Below are 19,794 nucleotides of genomic sequence, written 5' to 3' on the forward strand. Positions count from 1 at the left end.
TTAAATGGGAGAACGCAATGTAGCACTGCTAAGCAGCTCAGCATTCCTCATCTCAGCACTAGCAGCTCAGCCCAGGCCTTTGGAGATACAGAAAGAAGTCACCCCGGGGAAAGTTGTTGGAACCCAGGGGCCTGGAGAGAAGACCAACAGAGACCATCTTGTGCCTTCCACGTAAGAAAGAACCTCAGTGGAAAGTTAGCTGCCTTTCCTCTGAAGAACCAACAAAAATAAATCCCCTTTTATTAAAAGCCAATCCATCTCTGGTGTGTTGCACTCCAGCAGCTAGCAAACTAGAACAATGTCCTTACCTGGGTGACCCTGAACTCGCTAAGCTTCAACTTCCTAATCTTTACAATGTAGATAATGATACTTATAAAACAGGGTACAGTTAAATAGCAAAGGCTACTGATATAAAAAGTCAGAGGAACACATGTGGATAATGACATAACTGTCTCTAAGTTAACTAGAAAACTAAACACTGTGGTAGCATTAATACCACAGCTCAATTCTTACTTTTCCATGTGATCGCTCTAAGGAAATATAATAGGATAGTGTCTGCAAAACCCAAGAGCACGCAAGTGTGTGTGTGTGATCACTGACTGTATAAGCAAGAGTTACTTACTATTTCAATAGACACTACAGAGGGTGGAAGATGTTGAGATTACAGGGCTGGGACTGATGGAGGTTTGATCTGCCAGGAAAAGGGTGTGTGCTGGGGCATATAAGGTTTAAGCAGTTGTGTCAAGCCAGGTAACAAATAACCTGACCTTAATTTAAAAGGGCCTGAATCCCCAAGTCACATCAAAGACCCCACTGGGAGTTACCAGGAGAAGGCTCCACTATTTGACTCTACTGGCACACCGTTTGGAGGGGAAATCAGGCACCAGATCTTGTTCATCATCTTTCATGACTACCTACACATTTCTTAAAAAGTAAAGTTCTCTGAGCACCACCACCTGGCCAAGCTGACCTATGAACCCGACCATGACAACATCTGACAAAGAAACCCGGAATATCATTGGCCCTTTTTTCAGCCAAGGTATCTGTGGTAGTTAGGTTCACGTGTCAACTTGGCCAGTTATGATACCCCACTGTCCTGTTTCTGTGGATTTAATTATCAGTATGTGGAGTTCATCTGTGGCTGATTGCATTTGGGACCAGCTCAGGGGAGTGCTTCCACAATGAGTGAGGTTTAATCTAATTAGCTGAAAGCTTAATGAGAGGTCAGAAGGGAGCTCAAGCAGCACAGCCCAAGCAGCTCAGCATACCTCATCTCAGCACTCACAGCTCAGATCAGATGTTTGGAGATGGAGAAAGGAACTGCCCTACAGAAGGCCATTGGAACCCAGAAGCCAGGAGAGAAGGCCAGCTGGCATCACTGTATACCTTTCCACATAGCAGAGAACTTCAGAGGAAAGTTAGCTGCCTTTCCTTTGAAGAACTATAAATTTTAACTAAATAAGCCTGTTATTAAATGCCAATCCATCTCTGGTGTGTTGCATTATGGCAGCTTTGGCAGATTAAAACAGTATCCCTCCCTGGAAGCCTTAGTTTGAACATTTTTATAGCCTTAGAATTGTGAACTTGAAACTTAATAAATTCCTTTCTACCTAAAAAAAACAAAACAAAACAATGAGTGTCAGGCAGATTAAAAAAACACTAGCCAGGAATAAAAAAATAAAAATGATTTTGACTTTCTGTTTCTTTTTTAAGCAAAAAAAAAGTTCATTGAAGTTTTTTTTCTTTGTAAAGCCCTTGTAATTCTGTATTTATACAATAAAAAGTAAGATCTTGTTCTGTTTCTCCATTCTCTAATGCCTTCCTCTTTGAAAACTGAAGCTTAAAATATAGTCAGTATTCAAGAGACCCAAGTAGGAGTCTTCTCTAGCTACGTCTGGAATTTATGGAGAAAAACACTGCCTTCCACTCTTCTTGAGAGGACCCCACTGGAAAGGCACTTAACAGTGCCTGTTAAGTCCCTTTCATCATGCGAGCCAGGACCTGAAGTTGCTTTACCTTCACGGGCCCGGCTGACAGCTGCTCTCCAGGGAGTGAGGAGCCGAGAGCCAACTGATGGCTGAGATCGGAGCAGCAGCAGCTCTATGTATCCTTTCAAGGGCAGCTGTGCGTCTGCCCCCAGAGCATCTCTGCTGGCTCTGATGCCTGCTGCATGTGTATTTGCTCAGGCATTTCCCTCGGCTGGCCTGGAATAACATTATCCGACTCCTCTTTCTAACAGACTGCTTGCTCATTGCCCAGATCAATGCCAACTCTTTTGTATTCCGCTTTGGCTTCCTCAGGCAGAATGCATCACCTTCCCCTCGTCATCTCTGTAAAGCACCTCGCTCACTAAGGGCAAGCCAGTTCCCACGTGCAGTTGTGGGCACTCTGTGTGAGAGTTTGTTTTTATCCGTGTCTGACTCCTCGCATCTCAGTGGAGCTTGAACACACACAGGGTGAACCCAGAGAATAATTAAATTTCTCTTCAAGCAAAGGGGCCCAAAGTAGCCATCCATAGCTACTCTCCTACCAAAGTAAGACCCACCAGCAGAGGGTTTAGGACACGGTGAAAAGCACAACCAAAGTGAGCAGGATGTCTTGCTCACAGCGGTTTTCTTTAGTCACCAATGTAGCTGATCCTCTGTTCTTTCACTCAAACCTCGGACACAAAGCAACACACGGAAATTAGAAAGACTTCCATGTACTAAACTATGATTTAGAGTCAGTGGAATCCTGGTGGCATTTCCCAGGTCTATAACTTCAGGCAGGCCAACTCCTCTCTCTGTATCCTTATCTAAAAATGGCAACAATGTATGCAGCCATTAAAGATAATAATCATTAGATCTGCAAAGAGACATGGAAAGTGTTACAGTATCAAGTAAAGTAGAATATAAAAGTATTTCTGTATTTTGATAGAAGCTATATGAAAATATATCTGAATCTGAACAATAACTGGAAGGAAATATGCAAATAAAAAACAATTATTAAATGGTACTGTGGGGAGTTTACTCAAACATATCTTCATCATTATTTTATCATATTTTCAATTAAAATAAATAGAAATCTGGAAAGAGGCCCTACAGTGTTGACAAAGAGAATAAATACACGAGAGGCCTTTGTAACTTCTGAGGAAGTACTGTAATTTGTGTCTGCTGCTACTGCTATCGCTACTCTCCACATGGAGGCTGAATTCTTTCTAAAAACGGTATCAGAGGTTCACACTTCCCTAGACTGTGAAGTCTGTACACTTCAAGTTCTCAGGTAGGGTGGACCTAACTTAAAGATTTGTAAAATAATGTAATGTACACACAGTAGGAATTTCCACAGTTAATACAGTAAACCCCTTTGAAGTACGAGTCCCTTCTCTTCTAAGAAGCTCAAAGCAGTCTCCTCACCAGGGCCTTCCTGTGAAGGAGGGAGAGGCACAGTGACCTGCAGGCAAACAAGGCTGAGACGAGAGGGCATGAGTGCTCCCAGGGCTGGCAGGTCAGTGTACAGGTGAGGAAGCCACACGGCCAGACTGAGAGCGAGGGCAAGCCCTCGGCTTTCCTTTGAAAACATCCAAAAAGTTGCTTTGTCTTGGAATCCTCATAAATATGAATACTGAAGGTAATTCTAAGAAATTGAGGAGAACCATAAAATAAAAATTCACAATATGTTGTTCTTACCCCTTATCCACACTGGCATGAATGGCTGCAACAACCCTTTCCAGGACCTGCAGTGGGTCCCTTGGCCCACCAAGATCAGCACTGCCCTCACTGCAAAGGGAAAGAGAAAAGGGCGGATTCAGCAGAAGGTCTCTCGAGCCTCAGAAATAAGTTGGGCATTCACACTCAGATGAACCTGGCTGGATTTTGGCTCAGTCTACTGCCAGTTTGTAGCTTTTTGTGGTATGTGCCACCCACAAGCGTGCCAAGCCCTATATACCATATGCTAATGTGCAAATGAAACTTCACCTCAAGGAATTCATGGTCTAATATACGTATGCTTTCCCATCAAGAGAACAAAATCCACTGGTTTTCTGTCATTCATAAAACATTCCTTGAACACTGAATACATGAGCTACTTTGAGCACTGTAATAATGATTTAAATTCTCCAGTTGAGCTTTTTCCTTTTTAAACCAATATAATTCCGGTAGTTACTAGGTACCAGGTACTGCTAAGTGCTTTACATACATTCTGTCATTTAAGAATCCCAACACCCTACAAGACAGATACTTTTATTATGTCCATTTTAGAGATGGGTGTGTTTGGAACTCTAGTGAATTCTGAAAATGCAGAAGAGGAAAAACAAGTTTTAGATGAGTTTTCCAAATAAATTATGTGATGTGATTGAATCACTGTATTCAGTTATTTTCAGGCTTTTGTCATTTTGTACCTACTAAATCTTATTTAAGTCCTAAAAGATAATGTTATGGACAGTGTCAAAAGCAATCTGCTTTCCTTTGAAGATCAATAAATGTGAATTAAAGGAGAGGAAACTTGAGGAATCCAGATATCTTCAGAAAAAAAAAAGAGATAGCTGGATTCCTCAAGTTTCCTCTCCTTTAATTCACATTTATTGAGTGTCTTCACAAGCCAAGCATTTTTTAGATCAGAACCAAACTTTTAGTAACAGAACTACACACAGAGAAGGAGAAAGAAGTATAATTTATGCCAGAATTTAATAAGTATAAAAATATCACAGGCCATATTTTATTTTAATTAATGAACACATGCAATTTTTAGGAAATAAGCCAAATTCATCAAAGCAATAATTTTCCAAAATGTTTCTTTTCTGTGTGTGAGCTTCACCTAAAGCTTGGTTGAAGAAATAACAAAAAGATATCTAAGAATCAAAAGATATGAAAGGGGCAAACAAATATCTATCATGATATGAAAGAGGAGAGTCATTCTTAAATTAACAAATAAAATGATCACAGCTTAGTAACAGAACAAAGCTTTATTAATTTAGTATATGTTCTTGCTAATAAATTGCATGTTATTTTGTCTCTTTCTCTATGTAAGATCACCAGGTAGCGCAGAGCATGAAGGCAAAAACTGTAAGAGGCTGAGGCAGTTAAACTGGTGATGGTTCATTGGATTTCAGCTCAGCTGAAGAAAAGTGACATGCACTTAATCAAAAAGTTCCTCAAGAGCAATAGAGAATTACAAAGAATGCTTAAAAGGAGAATAAATTAAATGTAACTAAATCTCTAAGCCTAACTGCATTATTCACAGAAGGTACTTGATGCCTCATTATTTTCTTTGCTTAACTTTTCCCTCTTTCCTAATCCACTTGGATGCATTCTGACAAAGGCACCAGCATATTGACATCAAGCTAGGATTTCTCAATTATAAGTTTTGTGCCATGAACTGCAGGTGAATAATGTTCAAAAAACATTTAACAGATGTCTAACTTCTTCAATGTATCACTAACCTTGCCTGTGTACTGCAAAAGAACCTTCTAGGAACTATTTTCCCATAGCTTCAAAAAAGGGGAATGACAAAATGCAAGATCTGGAAATAACCACACAAAATCACACAGCAGTCTGACACTTAGCTACCTGATCTGTTTCATGTGCCATTTTGAGCTTTCCCTTCTATTAAGAATAATTTCTCTCTTTTGGGATGTCAGAAGCTAGCTAGTTTCTTAACATGTTTCACACTGTGCCACTGATGAAACGTTTTCCAGGTTCTCCTTTCTCAAGATATTTTAAAACACGACTGAAAATTCTATTGATAAACTATGAAGTACTTTACAAGAGTGAGAGATTATCCAATGTTGCTGCATCCATGGTCTTATTTTACTTTCATAATGACCATGGAACAGGCACCATTACTGGTCAAATGCCCCCTCCTGTTCCCTCGTGACCCTCTGAGAGCTCACCTCAGTGCACAAATTATCCTCGTGATGGCGCTCTGCACCACCTCCCTGGGCGAGAGGTCAAGAGGACCAACAGCCACCTCGAGCAGCTGCTGGACCATCCTCAAAGGCTGACCATCCATGCACATGGCCACAGCTTGATCATGAACTTTTCCTTTTTCAGATCGGGACTGATCATAGAGGTTGCCATACTGCTGCAGAACTTCCTGAAAAGACAAGGCAGTTGACACCTAATATCAACAGGAACTCAACATGCTACATGTGCACAATGAAATCTATGCAGAAGAGCCTCAGGATGTCACACCCACCAACAGCACACTCAAGAACACGTGGCAGCAACTCACTACTTAGGCATCAGACCTACCCAGCCCAGAGCACAAGCTCATGCTAAAGGCCAGCGAGCCTTTAGCAGCTGCTGGGTCTTTCTAACTTCAAATATCAGTATCTGTAAGAGGAGCATGAGGACCACAGATTCTTGTAAGTAGAGAAGTCTGTGAGCATTTGGAAAGACCATATGCAAGTCAGTCCTTTCACACTGCTATGACCAGGGAACTGATCAATGAGCCTGAGCTTTTCTACTATTACTATTTCCATTATGCACTGACTATACAACAGTCATAAGCTACCAGTAGCAACTGCATAAACCCAGGTGCTGTATATATATATTATCTATGTGAATATTAAGAGAGCCCCAGACTTAGTTTTGATCGGCCTCTTTTTATTGAAAAGTAAAGTGAAGATTAAAGATGTTAAGTAATTTGCCCAAAGTCCCGTGGCAAGTGATTAATTAGCCAGGAATAGAATCCAAAAGTGTACCCTATCCACCCCACACTATACTTCCTATTCTCTTTGATACTACCTGTAGAAAAAAAATGTGACAACAAATAATTTAACAGGACACAAGCAGTTGCTTTCCTGCATACTTGACTTACTAGGCCCTTAACAGTTTACCAAATAATCCTGAATATACTCTTTTGTCTTTCAAAACAATCATGTGAAAATCTGGACATTAACTGGATATCTCATGATATTACAGAATTACTATAAACATAGACTTTTTAATTGTGAAAATGTTGTATTAGTTATATTTAAAAACACATATCTGTTAGAGATACAGATGGATGTATATACAAAATAAAAAGATGACTAGATATGCCTTAACATAATCCACAGGAAATCAAGGGGATGGGGGAGCACGGCTGAGATAAGACTGAACTTGTTTTGATGGTTATTGAAGCTGGGGATTGGGCACATGGGGTTTTATGTATTCTCTCATTTTGAAATCTTCTATTTAAAAAAAAATCCCTGTGAGTCAGGCAGGGGAATTACTAATATTTCCATCTAAAGGAAGAGGGAACCAAGGCTCTGCAAGGTTGAAGGTCTTTAACATACAACACACCGACCTTCATGAGTATGTAAGATGCTTTGTACTGAGTATACAATCAAAATAAGGAGGTTAAATTCAAGGTCTGAACTTCAAAGAGACAAGCATATGGGACTAAAGGTTATTTCCAGACATTGCTTTGAAAGATACCTTAATAAAATCAAATAATGTTCAATTTAGGAACCAAAAGAATCCCATATTGTGGGTCACCCATAACCTGACTGGATGGTATTTACAAGGACCCAAATGGTGCCTTTAAATCATAGACTCATAGAAACAAAACGATGCTTCCGTTAATGACCACTTCCGTTAGACCTCTTGACTCAGGTATATTATTATAGCCTTGTAAGATAACCGGTGACAAGGAGAGCTAGGCCAGGTCTCTGGATCTGAATGTAGTTTACATTTGATTAAGAAAAAATAAGACAAATATTTTAAAAAATTTTAAATGACAAGTATAAATAACTTTTGCTTGAAGATCCAATTTTACCCTAGTACTTGTCATTTTAACTGAGAAATCAGGATTTAAGGGATGATTTTGATTATTGAATCATTACATAGATGTTCCTTTTGCTTTTTGGGGTATTGGAGTAGACAAAGGCGAAAACCTGAAAACCCTAAACTATAATTAAGCAGTCTGGATATCTGAAAGGATTGTAAAATGCCCCCTCCTGTTGTGTCTTTGTGTCTTTGTGACTGTAAGAGCTGTTATGCCCTTTATCTGGTCATTTTCTTGTAGGCCCTAATGCTAATGAAGTCAGTCATTAACTAGCCTCAGCCCCTTACATTTCTAAATTCTATCCACTAGGCTTTGCTATTAAAAGATAGCTCTGCCTCTCTTCCTTTCAACTCATGTTAACACTGTTTCCTTTTCTGCTTTGGACTTACTATCTGAAATGACCTCATCTCCCCTTGCTAAAATCCTTAAAATCCTTGAACGTCCTAAACTTGGGAAAACGGATTTGGGGCCATTATGCTGTCTGTTCTCCTACTATGCATGCAGTAATAAACTCTTTCTCTCTTTGAAACCCCAGAGTCTCAGGAATTGGTTACTGAGCACCTTGGGTAAATGAATCCACGGCCTTTATCCAGTAACGTAATTATGGATTGTAACATTGTAAATATTAGCAGAATAAAATCAAGATTGGTAACGTCAATTTGTTTGATGAAAAGACATCTATGTTGCTCATACCATCATTAGATAGGCTAATAGACACCAAAAAACACAAAATGAAATTAAATCTGTCATTAAACTTTAGAATTCATCTCATGCTTTCAATGAGGGTTTTGCATTTCTGTGCCTCATACAAATTCTGAAGTCTTCCATTTGCTCATTATCTCAATTCTTCACAACGTTCCTAATGAGGAATGTTTATCTACAAACCAAAAATCCAATAAATGTATTAGGTTTATGAAAAATGAAAGAGGTGATTAGTAGCCCCTAATAGGTTCACTTACCATAGTTTTAAACAGTAAATGAAATATTATTTGTATATCTAGGCATTGTTTCCACCTCTATGAAAGTCATTTACTTGTTGATTTGTCCACTTTTCAATTATATAAAAGAATTTCTAAAAACCATAATACTGCTACAATCCTGAACAAAAGCCCCAAAGACTGGAGAGCTTCAGCTTTGCTTGCACAACCTCTGCATACTGGTCCTCAAACCTGGCCACAGGCAAGGGCTACTGGAACATCATGATGGTGGGTTTGGGGACACCAAGAGGAGTTAACATCACCAGATCAACCAGGGACACCTTACCTAGCTGGGAAATTAGTATCAATAATGAAGCTATCCTGGAAACATGCAACATAAAAGTTGGATAGAGAGTATATGTATTGAAAATAAATACACACACAACTATTGAAGCAGGCATGGAAGGCATTTCAGAATTTTTCTGAAATTAGGAAAAAAATATCATCAACTGGAGAGCAAAGCAGCTACCAGCTAGCAGAACTTAAAAAACCACTGATTATTTCTCAGCTTTAGGAACTACTGCAACATCAGCCCCCAGCCAGCTAACCAGCATTCAACTCCAGCTAACTACACTCACCACCCCCCTCTCTGCCCATCCCCTAACCCTCTCCTGCCAGGAGTTAATTGTGTTCAGTGGTCTAAAATCCTTTTGGAAAGAAGTGAAATGTGAATAGACAATTAAAGGATGATTAAGTGGTTAAGGGGAAAGGGCTGAGGACCCTTTTCAAGGATATGTGCAAGACTGAGAACCCTATGCAAACTGCTGGAATGTAGACTAAAAGGGCAAATGAAAGAACACACTATCTGACACTACCCGGCTGAGCAAGCATATGGATGTTTTCATTTCATTACCTGCTCACTAGTCTTTAGAGAAACAATGAAGCTATGGCTGAGGGTTTCCAGGTGGGCAAGGGATTTTTCCAGATGAGCCAAGGTATCCGCAAAGGTAACTTTAGAATCACCAGCTTCTTGAACATCATCTTCTGAATTTCTTTTCCTTGCCTTCTCAATAAAATGTGTGACTGTCTTAATAGCCTTTCTCGTCATCTCCTTGCGTGCTTCCACAGAGAGCTTTAAAACAAAGGCATTAAGCAACAGTGAGATACACGTTACTACGTCATTACATATGGCATATATATCAAAAGCGAAATTTTAATATATACAATTTTAATCAATGACTAGCAGTTTTGTCATACTATTCTTTCTTCTGTGAAGAAAACAAAACAGTGAGGTACCATTTTTACCATTAAATTAGTAAAAGTAGATTTTGAAATGACAATAATATACCAATGCAGATATTGCTGTCATGGAACTGGTACTCTGAGATTGCTAGTTTACAGTACATGACGGATGATGAGACATTGCTACAACCAGAACATTCTCTTCTGATCATTTGTTATAAAAAAGTAATTCCAAAGAAGAAAATACCTATAGGCATGGAGATTTTAACTGTAATAAGATTATAAAAGTAAAACTTCAAAGGCAACCTAAGTGCCTGATAAGAGAAATTTTAAGCTGCTCCTGGCTAAGTTGCTAGATAGATTATGTACTGAGTAAAACAAGAGCTATAAAAAACAGCACAGCAATTTGGAAAATGCTTTTTAATCATAAAAAGTTAAATTCCAGAAATCAGGATATAACTGTACAACAAGGTTATATTAAAATTTTATTACACATGTAACATGGCAAGCGAGCTCACTGCCCTCCCCATCTCTACGTGGGACATGACTCCCAGGGGTGTGAACCTTCCTGGAAACATGAGACAGAAATCCTAGAATGAGCTGGGACTCAGCCATCAAGGGATTGAGAAAACCTTCTCTACCAAAAGGGGGAAGAGCGAAATGAGACAGTGTCAGTGGCTGAGAAATTTCAAACAGAGTTGAGAGGTTATCCTGGAGTTTATTCTTATGCATTATACAGATATTCCCTTTTTAGGTTAAGGTGTATTAGAGAGGCTAGAGGAAAGTGCTTGAAACTGTAGAGATGTGTTCCAGTAGCCGTGTTTCTTGAAGATGATTGTATAATGATATAGCTTTTGCAATGTGACTGTGTGATTGTGAAAACCTTGCATCTGATGCTCCTTATATCCACAGTAGGGACAAATGAGTAAAAAATATAGTTTAAAAAATAAACAAATAATAAGGGAACAAAGGTTAAAATAAATTGAGTAGACTATAATACTAGTGGTCAATGAAAGGGAGTGGTAAGGGGTATGGCATGTATGAGTTTTTTCTTTTGTCTTTCTTTTGCTGGAGAGATGCAAAGTTCAAAAAAAAATGGTCATGGTGATGAACAGAGAACTATATGATGATATCGTGAGCCACTGATTGTAACCATGTCAAGCATGTTTGTATATCAAACGAACATGTTTGTATATCAAGAATGTTTGTATGTATGTTCATTGTTTATAATGAAAATATTTTTAAAAATATTAAAAAAACTAAAAAACAAGATGGTAGAGTCAAGAACTGTGTTTACAGTAATTACATTGAATGTTGATGGACTAAACTCACCAATTAAAGGATACAGACTGTCAGAATGGATCAAAAAACACAATCCATCTATATGCTGTCTACAAGAGACACATCTTAAACTCAAGGACACAGTTAGATCAAAAGTGAAAGGATGCAAGCTGCAACCAAAAGAAAGCAGGAGTAAATATACTAATATCAAACAAAATAGACTTTAAATGTAAAGATGTTATAAGAGACAAAGAAGGACACTATATATTAATAAAAGGGACAAAGCCAGGAAGAAATGACAATCATAAATGTATATGCTCCCAAGCAAGGAGCTCCAAAATACATGAGGCACATACTGGAAAAAGTGAAGGGAGCTATAGACATATAAACAGTAATAGTTTGAGACTTCAATACAACACTCTCCGCTATAGACAGAACAACCACACAGAGGATAAAGAAGGAAATAGAGAACCTAAACAATAGGATAAATGAATTAGATCTAATAGACATATATAGATCATTATATCCCAAAACATCAGGTTATATTCTCTCTACCGCACATGGAATGTTCTCCAGGATAGATCATATCCTGGGACACAAACTAAATCTCTATAAATTTAATAAGATTGAAATTATCCAAAGCACTTTGATCACAATGGAATAAAGCTGTAAATTAATAATCACCAAAGAACCAGAGCTTTCACAAATATACGGAGATTAAACAACACACATTTAAATAATCAGTGGGTCAAGGAAGAACTTGCTAGAGATATCAGTAAGTATCTGGAGATGAATGATAAGGAGAATACAAACATATCAAAACTTATGGGATGCAGCAAAAGCAGTGCTGAGAGGGAAATTTATTGCTCTAAATATCTACATCAAAAAACAAGAACAACAGGTGCCTGGGTGGTTCAGTGGTAGAATGCTTGCGTTCCATGTGGGAGACCCAGGCTTGATTTCTGGGCCATGCACCCCTTCCCCCCAAAAACAAACAAACAAAAAAAACAAGAACGAGCAAAACTTGAGGATTTAATTGCTCATCTGGAGAATTTAGATAAAGAACAGCAAAGTAACCCCAAAGCTAATAAAAGAAGACAAATAATAACGACTAAAGCAGAAATAAACAAACTGGAAAACAATAAAACAATAAGAAAGAATCAACAAAACTAAAAGTTGGTTCTTTCAGAAAATCAATAAAATTGATGGTCCCCTAAATAGACTGAAAAAGAAAAAAATAGAGAGTACACAAATAAACAAAATCAGAAATGAGAAAGGGGTCATTACCACAGATCAAGAAGAAATTTTAAAAATCATAAGAATATTATGAACAACTATATGCCCAAAAAACTAGACAACTTCGATGAAATGTACAAATTCCTAGAAACACATGAAGTATCTATACTGACTAAAGAAGAAATAAAAGATTTCAAAAACTCAGTTACAAGTAAAGAGATCCAAACGGTCATCAAAAATCTTCCAACAAAAAAAGCCCAGGACCATATGGATTCACAGGACAATTTTATCAAACATTTCAAAAAGAACTAATGCCGATCCTGTTCAAATGCTTCCAGAAATTTGAAGAAAAAGGAATGCTACCTAACTCATTTTATGAAGCTAACATCACTCTAATATGAAAATCAGATAAAGATGATACAAGAAAACAACACTATAGACCAACGTACCTAATGAATATAGATGTGAAAGTTCTTAACAAAACACTAGCAAATCATATCCAATGCCACATTAAAATATGCATCATGATCTAGTGGGATTCATACCAGGAATGTAAGGGTGGTTCAACGTAAGAAAGTCAATCAAAGTAATAAAGCATATTAACAAATCAAAAGGGAAAAATCACAAGATCATATTGACTGATGCTGAAAAAGCATCCTTTGCTGATTAAAAACACTTCAAAAGTTAGGTATTACGCAGTGCAAAGGTGGCTCAATGACAGAATTCTCGCCTGCCATGCCAGTGACACGGGTTCGATTTCCAGTGCCTGCCCATGTGAAAAAAAAAAAAAAGTTAAGCTATTTTTTGAAAAAAAAAAAAATAGCAAAGAAAAGGCATCTTACTATTTGCACTAAAGGGTAACTAAGTACTTGCTTGAAAATGCAGCTCCAAAACAAATTCTCTGGCTGACACTTCATACCCAACTGCTGCCCTGAGCATCTCCATCCTAAGAACCCTCAGACGCACCTCTGAGGGCAAGCACCAATTATTGTCTCTTCTCCCAAATAAACCAGAACGACTTCCTGATGTCTATAAATACACACTACTAGAACTGTGCTTAGTTCAACAGCCTGACCACCACCAGCCCCCAGTCTTATGTGAGTGGAAAGATTGGACCCCATTGGGGGTTATGGACAGGAAGGATTCACCATGTAAGTGACAGCAAAAGCTGGAGCTACACAGCTTCCACCAGATCCCCGCGGCTTCCACCAGATCCCCAACAGGGCATAATACATAGGAGGCATGTTGGTTCAACACCAAATGCTGAACAAAATTAAAACAGAATAAGAAGTAACATGGTATAGTGAATCTTTCCATTCTATTCATTTTTATATTGGTGCATCAAGAAATAGGGTTTGGGGGAATTATTTGAATATGCTAGCTAGCCAAGTTTATACTTGTCCAGCCTACTGAAGAGCTTGGAAGAGCTTCAAAAACAGACAGGCAGGAAGAGTTGGGACTGTTAGGGGAAGGAATAGGATGGGGTAGAGGGTAACGTTCTGGTTGAAAGACTGGGTCTTATACCACTGAGTTAGTTCCAGATGTGATTCTCTGTTCAAAATTTAAGTTTCCATTGTCAACCAACCCTAGAAAGTACAGTAAGTAGAAAGTACACTAAGAAGACCAGGGTTCAATTTTTACTAGCTGAATGACATTATGCAGCTTGATAAAGTATTTCATGACTCAACTTTTTCATCTGTAAAATGTGACAAGTGCCATCTACTCCACGATGTCATCTGTAGAAATTAAGCAAAAGAATGTGTAAAACAACCTACATGATGCTTTGCCCATGGAAATTGAACTTTAATTTGACTAACTGATACAAGATGGAGTTTATCTCCACTTGTTCTTTACCTTCCAAATACATGTCATGTAATTACTGTTTACACTAAGTTTAGAAGGCCCCACCAAATTCCATAACATGGTACTTCCAAGCTAATGGTCAAGTCTCATGCTACAGTTGTATCCCATAGAACATATCCCATACCTGGTGTAAGTTATGAGAGAGGATGGTGAACTTTTCGTCATTTCTGTGCTGGGATGAAAGGATTATGTACCCTAAAAAAGTCATATTTTAATCCTGATACATCTTGTGGAGGCAGCTGTTTATTTTAATCCCTATTCAGCACTGCAAATCAGAAACTTGATTAGATTATCTACAAGGATATGTGAAGCACCCAATTCTGGGTATTAACCTTTGATTAGAGGAAGAGAGGACTCCACCCATTCCAGGTGGGTCTTGATTAGTTTACTGGAATCCTTTAAAAGAGGAAACATTTTGGAGAGAGACAGAGCCACAAGAACCAAGAGCACCCACACACCCAGAGACCTTTGGAGATGAAGAAGGAAAATGCCCCCCTGAGGAGCTTCATAAGACAAGAAGTCTAGAGAGCATGCTAGCAGACATTGCCATGTTCTTCACATGCCTTACCACTTGAGAGAAAAAGTGCTGCACTTCATCGGCTTTCTTGAACCAAGGTAGCTTTCCCTGGATAGCTTAGATTAGACACTTTGATAGCCTTGCTTTAGTTGGGACATTATCACGGGCTTAGAACTATAAACTTGCAACTTAATAAACTCCACTTTTTAAAAGCCGTTCTGTTTCTTGTAAATTGCATTCTGGCAGCTTGCAAACTAGGACAATTTCTTAGCGTCATTACAGGCTTCGTTCTATCTCAACAAAATGTTCCTTTCCCTCTTTGTCAGGTAAATTTCTAGTCATATTTCAGTATCTAGCTTAACTGGAAGCAGAATCCAACTACTTCTACACATTAAAAATCTACATCTTCAGCATTACTGAATCTAGATTTAATATTGAAGTCTATGCTTTAACAGAACTTGCAGCTGGGCATGAGAGGTAATTGTCCCATCAGTCAATAAATCTGTATTAAACATGAACCAGGTTCACAAAGAAATCATATCCAGCCTGGGAGATGGGTGGTGGGAAGGGGAAAATTTGAGTCATCCATGACCCCTTTCCCTTACAATCCACATCTAATCCACTAGCAAATCTAGTATCTATCTTCAAAATTATACTCAGACTTGGCTTTCAGCAAACCAAGATAGCGCATAAAATACTCCATGGTACCATTCCCCCAAAGAATCTTTGAACAACAAGTAAAAACTGGCAGAGCCATCTTTTTCAAAACTTTGGAAAACTACATTAAAGGGTGGCAGTAACCTGGCAAAAACAGAATAAAGAAAATGCATCTTGAAAACAGAAGGAGAAGCTTATGGCACCCTTACAGGCCCATCTCCCACCACCTCCCTGAAGCATATGGAGCAGGCTGAGCTTCCATTGTGGGTTTCTGGATCTGTTGCAGAAGGAGCTGAAAACCCCCTATGTACATTAGAGTGTCTATATGCCGATGCCAATCACTGGCAGCCTGAAAGACTGAACCAGGACACTCATCTTTGGATCAGCCTCCTAGAACTGGCCGGCAATCAGAAGCAGCTTATAAGAAAGCAGAAGCAGTTTAGAGAACAATAAAATCAAAGCAGCAGGGACAAAGGATTACCAAATTCATGACATATAAGAGAGTACCTACATGGAGAGGAAACACTATATCCTGAGGAGAAGAGAAGGTGAGGGTTTCAAATTAACAGGGCATTCTTAAGGACATGAGCACAAACTGTGGATAAGATGCTGCCTCAGAAAAGATGGAGAAGATACAAAATTGTTGCCACGGGCTGATAGTCTTGATAAGACTAAACTCTGGAAGACAGTAGCAGCAAACACAAAGCCAATTTGCCAAGACCATAAAAGGTGTTTCTCTGCCTTAGTTGATTTGTTTTTGTCAGCTCTTACTTCTCAATGAAATCTCTGTCATATTGCCAGCTGGATACAATCTTAAGAAGCAGACAGCTGAGAGATTAAATCCCAGAGTTAACACTTTAAAATATTAAGATCTACAGTGAGCTTCCAAAAACTACAAAGAAACAGGAAATAATGGCTGATCCATTATTAGAAAAAAAGTTAGAGAAGGGACAGGAGGGCAACTGAGATGGCGATTCAATAGTACAAATGCCATGGGAGAGCCTTCTGTGCCACATAGAGTGGCCCCTGTTGCAAAAGCTGAGGAACTGAGAAGCAGAGAACTGGGGCCTAACGTGGAAGCCCAGAGCCCACAGGAACGTACAGATGGAAGGGAGACGGGGACTACGAAGTAAGCCAAGCTGTGTTCCTTGAATGCACTACCCTCACCAGCACAGTCCCATGACCTGCAACTCACCCCATACCCCATGCAACTGAACCCTATCACCTGTCCCCACTCCCCATACTTCAAGCACCCCTGCTCCACCAACCCTCAATGTGCATACCCACCCCACACCTCCAGCCCAAATGCATCCCGATTAATCTCTCCTATACCCCTCCCAAGAACTATCTCTGCCTCCCTGCTCCTTGCAGGTTGTTGACTGAGCACAGAGTTTGCAAGCACTTACCTCCTTACCCAGGCTACACCTACCCTCAGTCCACAGTGTCACACAGCCTCAACCCCCCACCCCCAGCTCTCTGCATCAGTTTATGGTGTACCTAGACCTGTGCATGCGTTCAGCCAGCAGCCATGCCCCTCAGCTCTGGGAACATCAATTTACAGCACTACTAGAGCCAGGCATGTGCATGGCCACCGATCACACCCTTCAGTCTGGGAACATTAGTTTTTGGCACTCCTAGATTGTGCATGTGTGCAACCCTCTGTTATGCCCACCAGTTCTGGGAAAGTGTTGATCTGCACAGCTAGATCACATCTGACCCCTGCCCAAAATGCTAACCCACTGCTACAGCTCTGCACATGCACACAAAAGGCCCCATGCCCTACATCAGTGCACACCATGATTATGCCCCTCAGGCCTGTGCACCCGCATAGCTACATCCTCCCTGGCTGTTGGGTGCCCATATTCACAAGCACCAGCTTAACATCCCCAAACACCACCTACACCTGTGCTGCAATGCATCACCACACTGTTCTACCCCACCACATACTCTGCATCGTGCTAAACACCCATCCCACAAGACAAGGCTTTAGACGACTGAAAGAATTCAACTTCCAAAGTAAATCAATCAAGATATTTACATGCGAAGAAAACAACAGAAGATCACTAAGCATATCACAATGAAGACAGATATAACTACCAAATGACCAAATTAAAACACCAGAGAAGAAACAAACACTGGAACAACTAATCAAAGATGTTCATATAATTCTACAATTTAAAATAAGTGGGGTTTCCCAGACCATGAAAGTGGAATCGCTAATGACATAAAGGAGATCCAGAAAACAGTAAAAGAACATAAAGAGTAAACTGAAAGAATAAATCGAAAAATAGCAGATATCACAGAGATTAAAGATATTACTGAGCAAATAAAAAACATACTAGAGACATACAATAGCAGATAAGAAGACACAGAAGAAAGAATAAACGAACTAGGTGACAGGATAACTGATTTCAAACATGCAGAACAGCAAATGGCAAAAAAAGAAAAATGGAAGAATTTGAACTGGATTGCAGGGAAAAGACAGATAAAACAAAGTGTGTAAACATAAGACTCATTGGTGCTCCAGAAGGGGAAGAGAAGAGTTAAGAGTTAGGAAGAGTAGCTGACGATATAATAGGGGCAAACATTCCAACCCACACAAAGGACATAAATATACAAGTCAAAGAAGCCCAACAAACTCCAAAAAGAATAAAACGAAACAGGCTTTCCCAAGACACATACTAAGCAGTCAGTCAAATGTTGAAGAGAAGCAGAAAATTCTGAAAGAGACAAGAGAAAAACAATCAAATACCTACAAGGGAAACCACAAAAGACTGAGAGCAAATTAATCCACTGGCACCATGGAGGCGAGAAGGCAGTGGTATGATATATTTAAGATTCTGAAAGAGAAAGACTTCCAGCCAAGAATTCTGTTCCCAGCAAAATTGTCCTTCAAAATGAGGGAGAGATTAAAATTTTTACAGACAAATAAATCCTGAAAGAATGTGTAAACAAGTGTCCGGCCATGTAAGAAGTACTAAAGGGAGTTAATCACTTGGAAAAAATTGCAATGGAAAAATCACATGATCATCTTGATTGATGCTGAAAAAGCATTTGACAAAATTCAACATCCTTTTCTGATAGAAAAAAACACTTCAAAAGATAGGAATGAAAGGTAAAGGAATGGATATCAATAGCCAAGAGAATGAAACAGGACCCTATCTTACACCCTATACAAAAATTAATGCAAAGTGGATCAAAAACCTAAATATAAGAACCAGCACCATAAAGTTTCTAGAAGAAAATGTAGGGAAACATCTTCAAGACCTAGTAAAAGAACGTAGGTTCCTAAACTATAAACCCAAAGCACAAGCAACAAAAGAAAAAACAGATGAATGGGAACTCCTCAAAATCAAATGCTTCTGTATCTCAAGAGACTTTTTCAAAAGGTGAAGAGGCAGCCAACTCAATGGGAAAAAATATTTACAAATCACATATCAGAAAAAGGTTTTATACCCTCTATACACAAAGAAATCATACAACTCAACAACAAAAGAACAAACAACCGAATTATAAAATGGGCTAAAGATGTGAATAGGCATTTTTCTGAAGAGCAAATACCGATGGCTCAAAAGCACATGAAGAGATATTCATATTCATGGGCTATACGGGAAATGCAGATCAAGACTACAATGAGATGGCCACCTCGCACCTATAAGAATGGCTGCTATTAAACAAACAGGAAACTATAAGTGTTGGAGAGGATGAGGAGAAATTGAGAAACTTATGCACTGCTGGTGGGACAGTATAATGGCACAGCCACTGTGGAAGACTGGTGGTTCCTTTTAAATATCAAGTTGTCCTATGACCCAGCAATAGGACCTACTTGGAATATACCCAGAACAGCTGAAAGCAACGGCACAGACATTTACACACCAATCTTCATAGCAGCATTATTCGCAATCACCAAAACATGTAAACAATCCAAATGCCCAACAACAAACAGGTGGATTAACAAAATGTGGTATATACATATGATGGAATATTATGTAGCAGTAAGACGGAATGATATCCTGAAGCACATGACAAGATGGATAAGTCTTGAGGACATACCGCTGAATGAAATAAGCCAGACATAAAAGGATAGATACTATATGATCCCACTTTTATGACCATCATAAAGGTAAAGTCAGGGGCTTATAATACGGAATACAGGGGACTTAGAGATACATGAGGGTGAATGGTTAGCTACAGTGGTTGAACTGCAATGTAAGGGAATAGACTGAAGTAAAGGTGGTTCTCTAGTGGGTCTATAAGTAATCTTACCATATTGAAGGTGAAGAAGAATGAAAGGGGTTGTACAGACCTACGTGTCCCGTTGATTAACATTAG

General features: G+C 39.1%; 1 protein-coding gene across 3 annotated transcripts in view; it reads right to left on the reverse strand.

Moving 5' to 3' along the window:
- The window catches only part of NBAS (NBAS subunit of NRZ tethering complex), a 585,536-nt gene that overhangs the window by 80,551 nt on the left and 485,191 nt on the right, over window positions 1-19,794 (reverse strand). For all 3 annotated transcript variants that reach the window (XM_077153236.1, XM_077153235.1, XM_077153237.1), the window contains 3 exons: window positions 9,580-9,798; window positions 5,870-6,072; window positions 3,669-3,758 (listed from right to left, as the gene is read on the reverse strand). In XM_077153236.1, coding sequence (XP_077009351.1) covers window positions 3,669-3,758; window positions 5,870-6,072; window positions 9,580-9,798 — 512 coding nt within the window. The remainder of the gene's footprint in view (window positions 1-3,668; window positions 3,759-5,869; window positions 6,073-9,579; window positions 9,799-19,794) is intronic.

The sequence above is a fragment of the Tamandua tetradactyla genome, chromosome 3, assembly GCF_023851605.1.
Source record: "Tamandua tetradactyla isolate mTamTet1 chromosome 3, mTamTet1.pri, whole genome shotgun sequence".
NCBI classification, from domain to species: domain Eukaryota; kingdom Metazoa; phylum Chordata; class Mammalia; order Pilosa; family Myrmecophagidae; genus Tamandua; species Tamandua tetradactyla.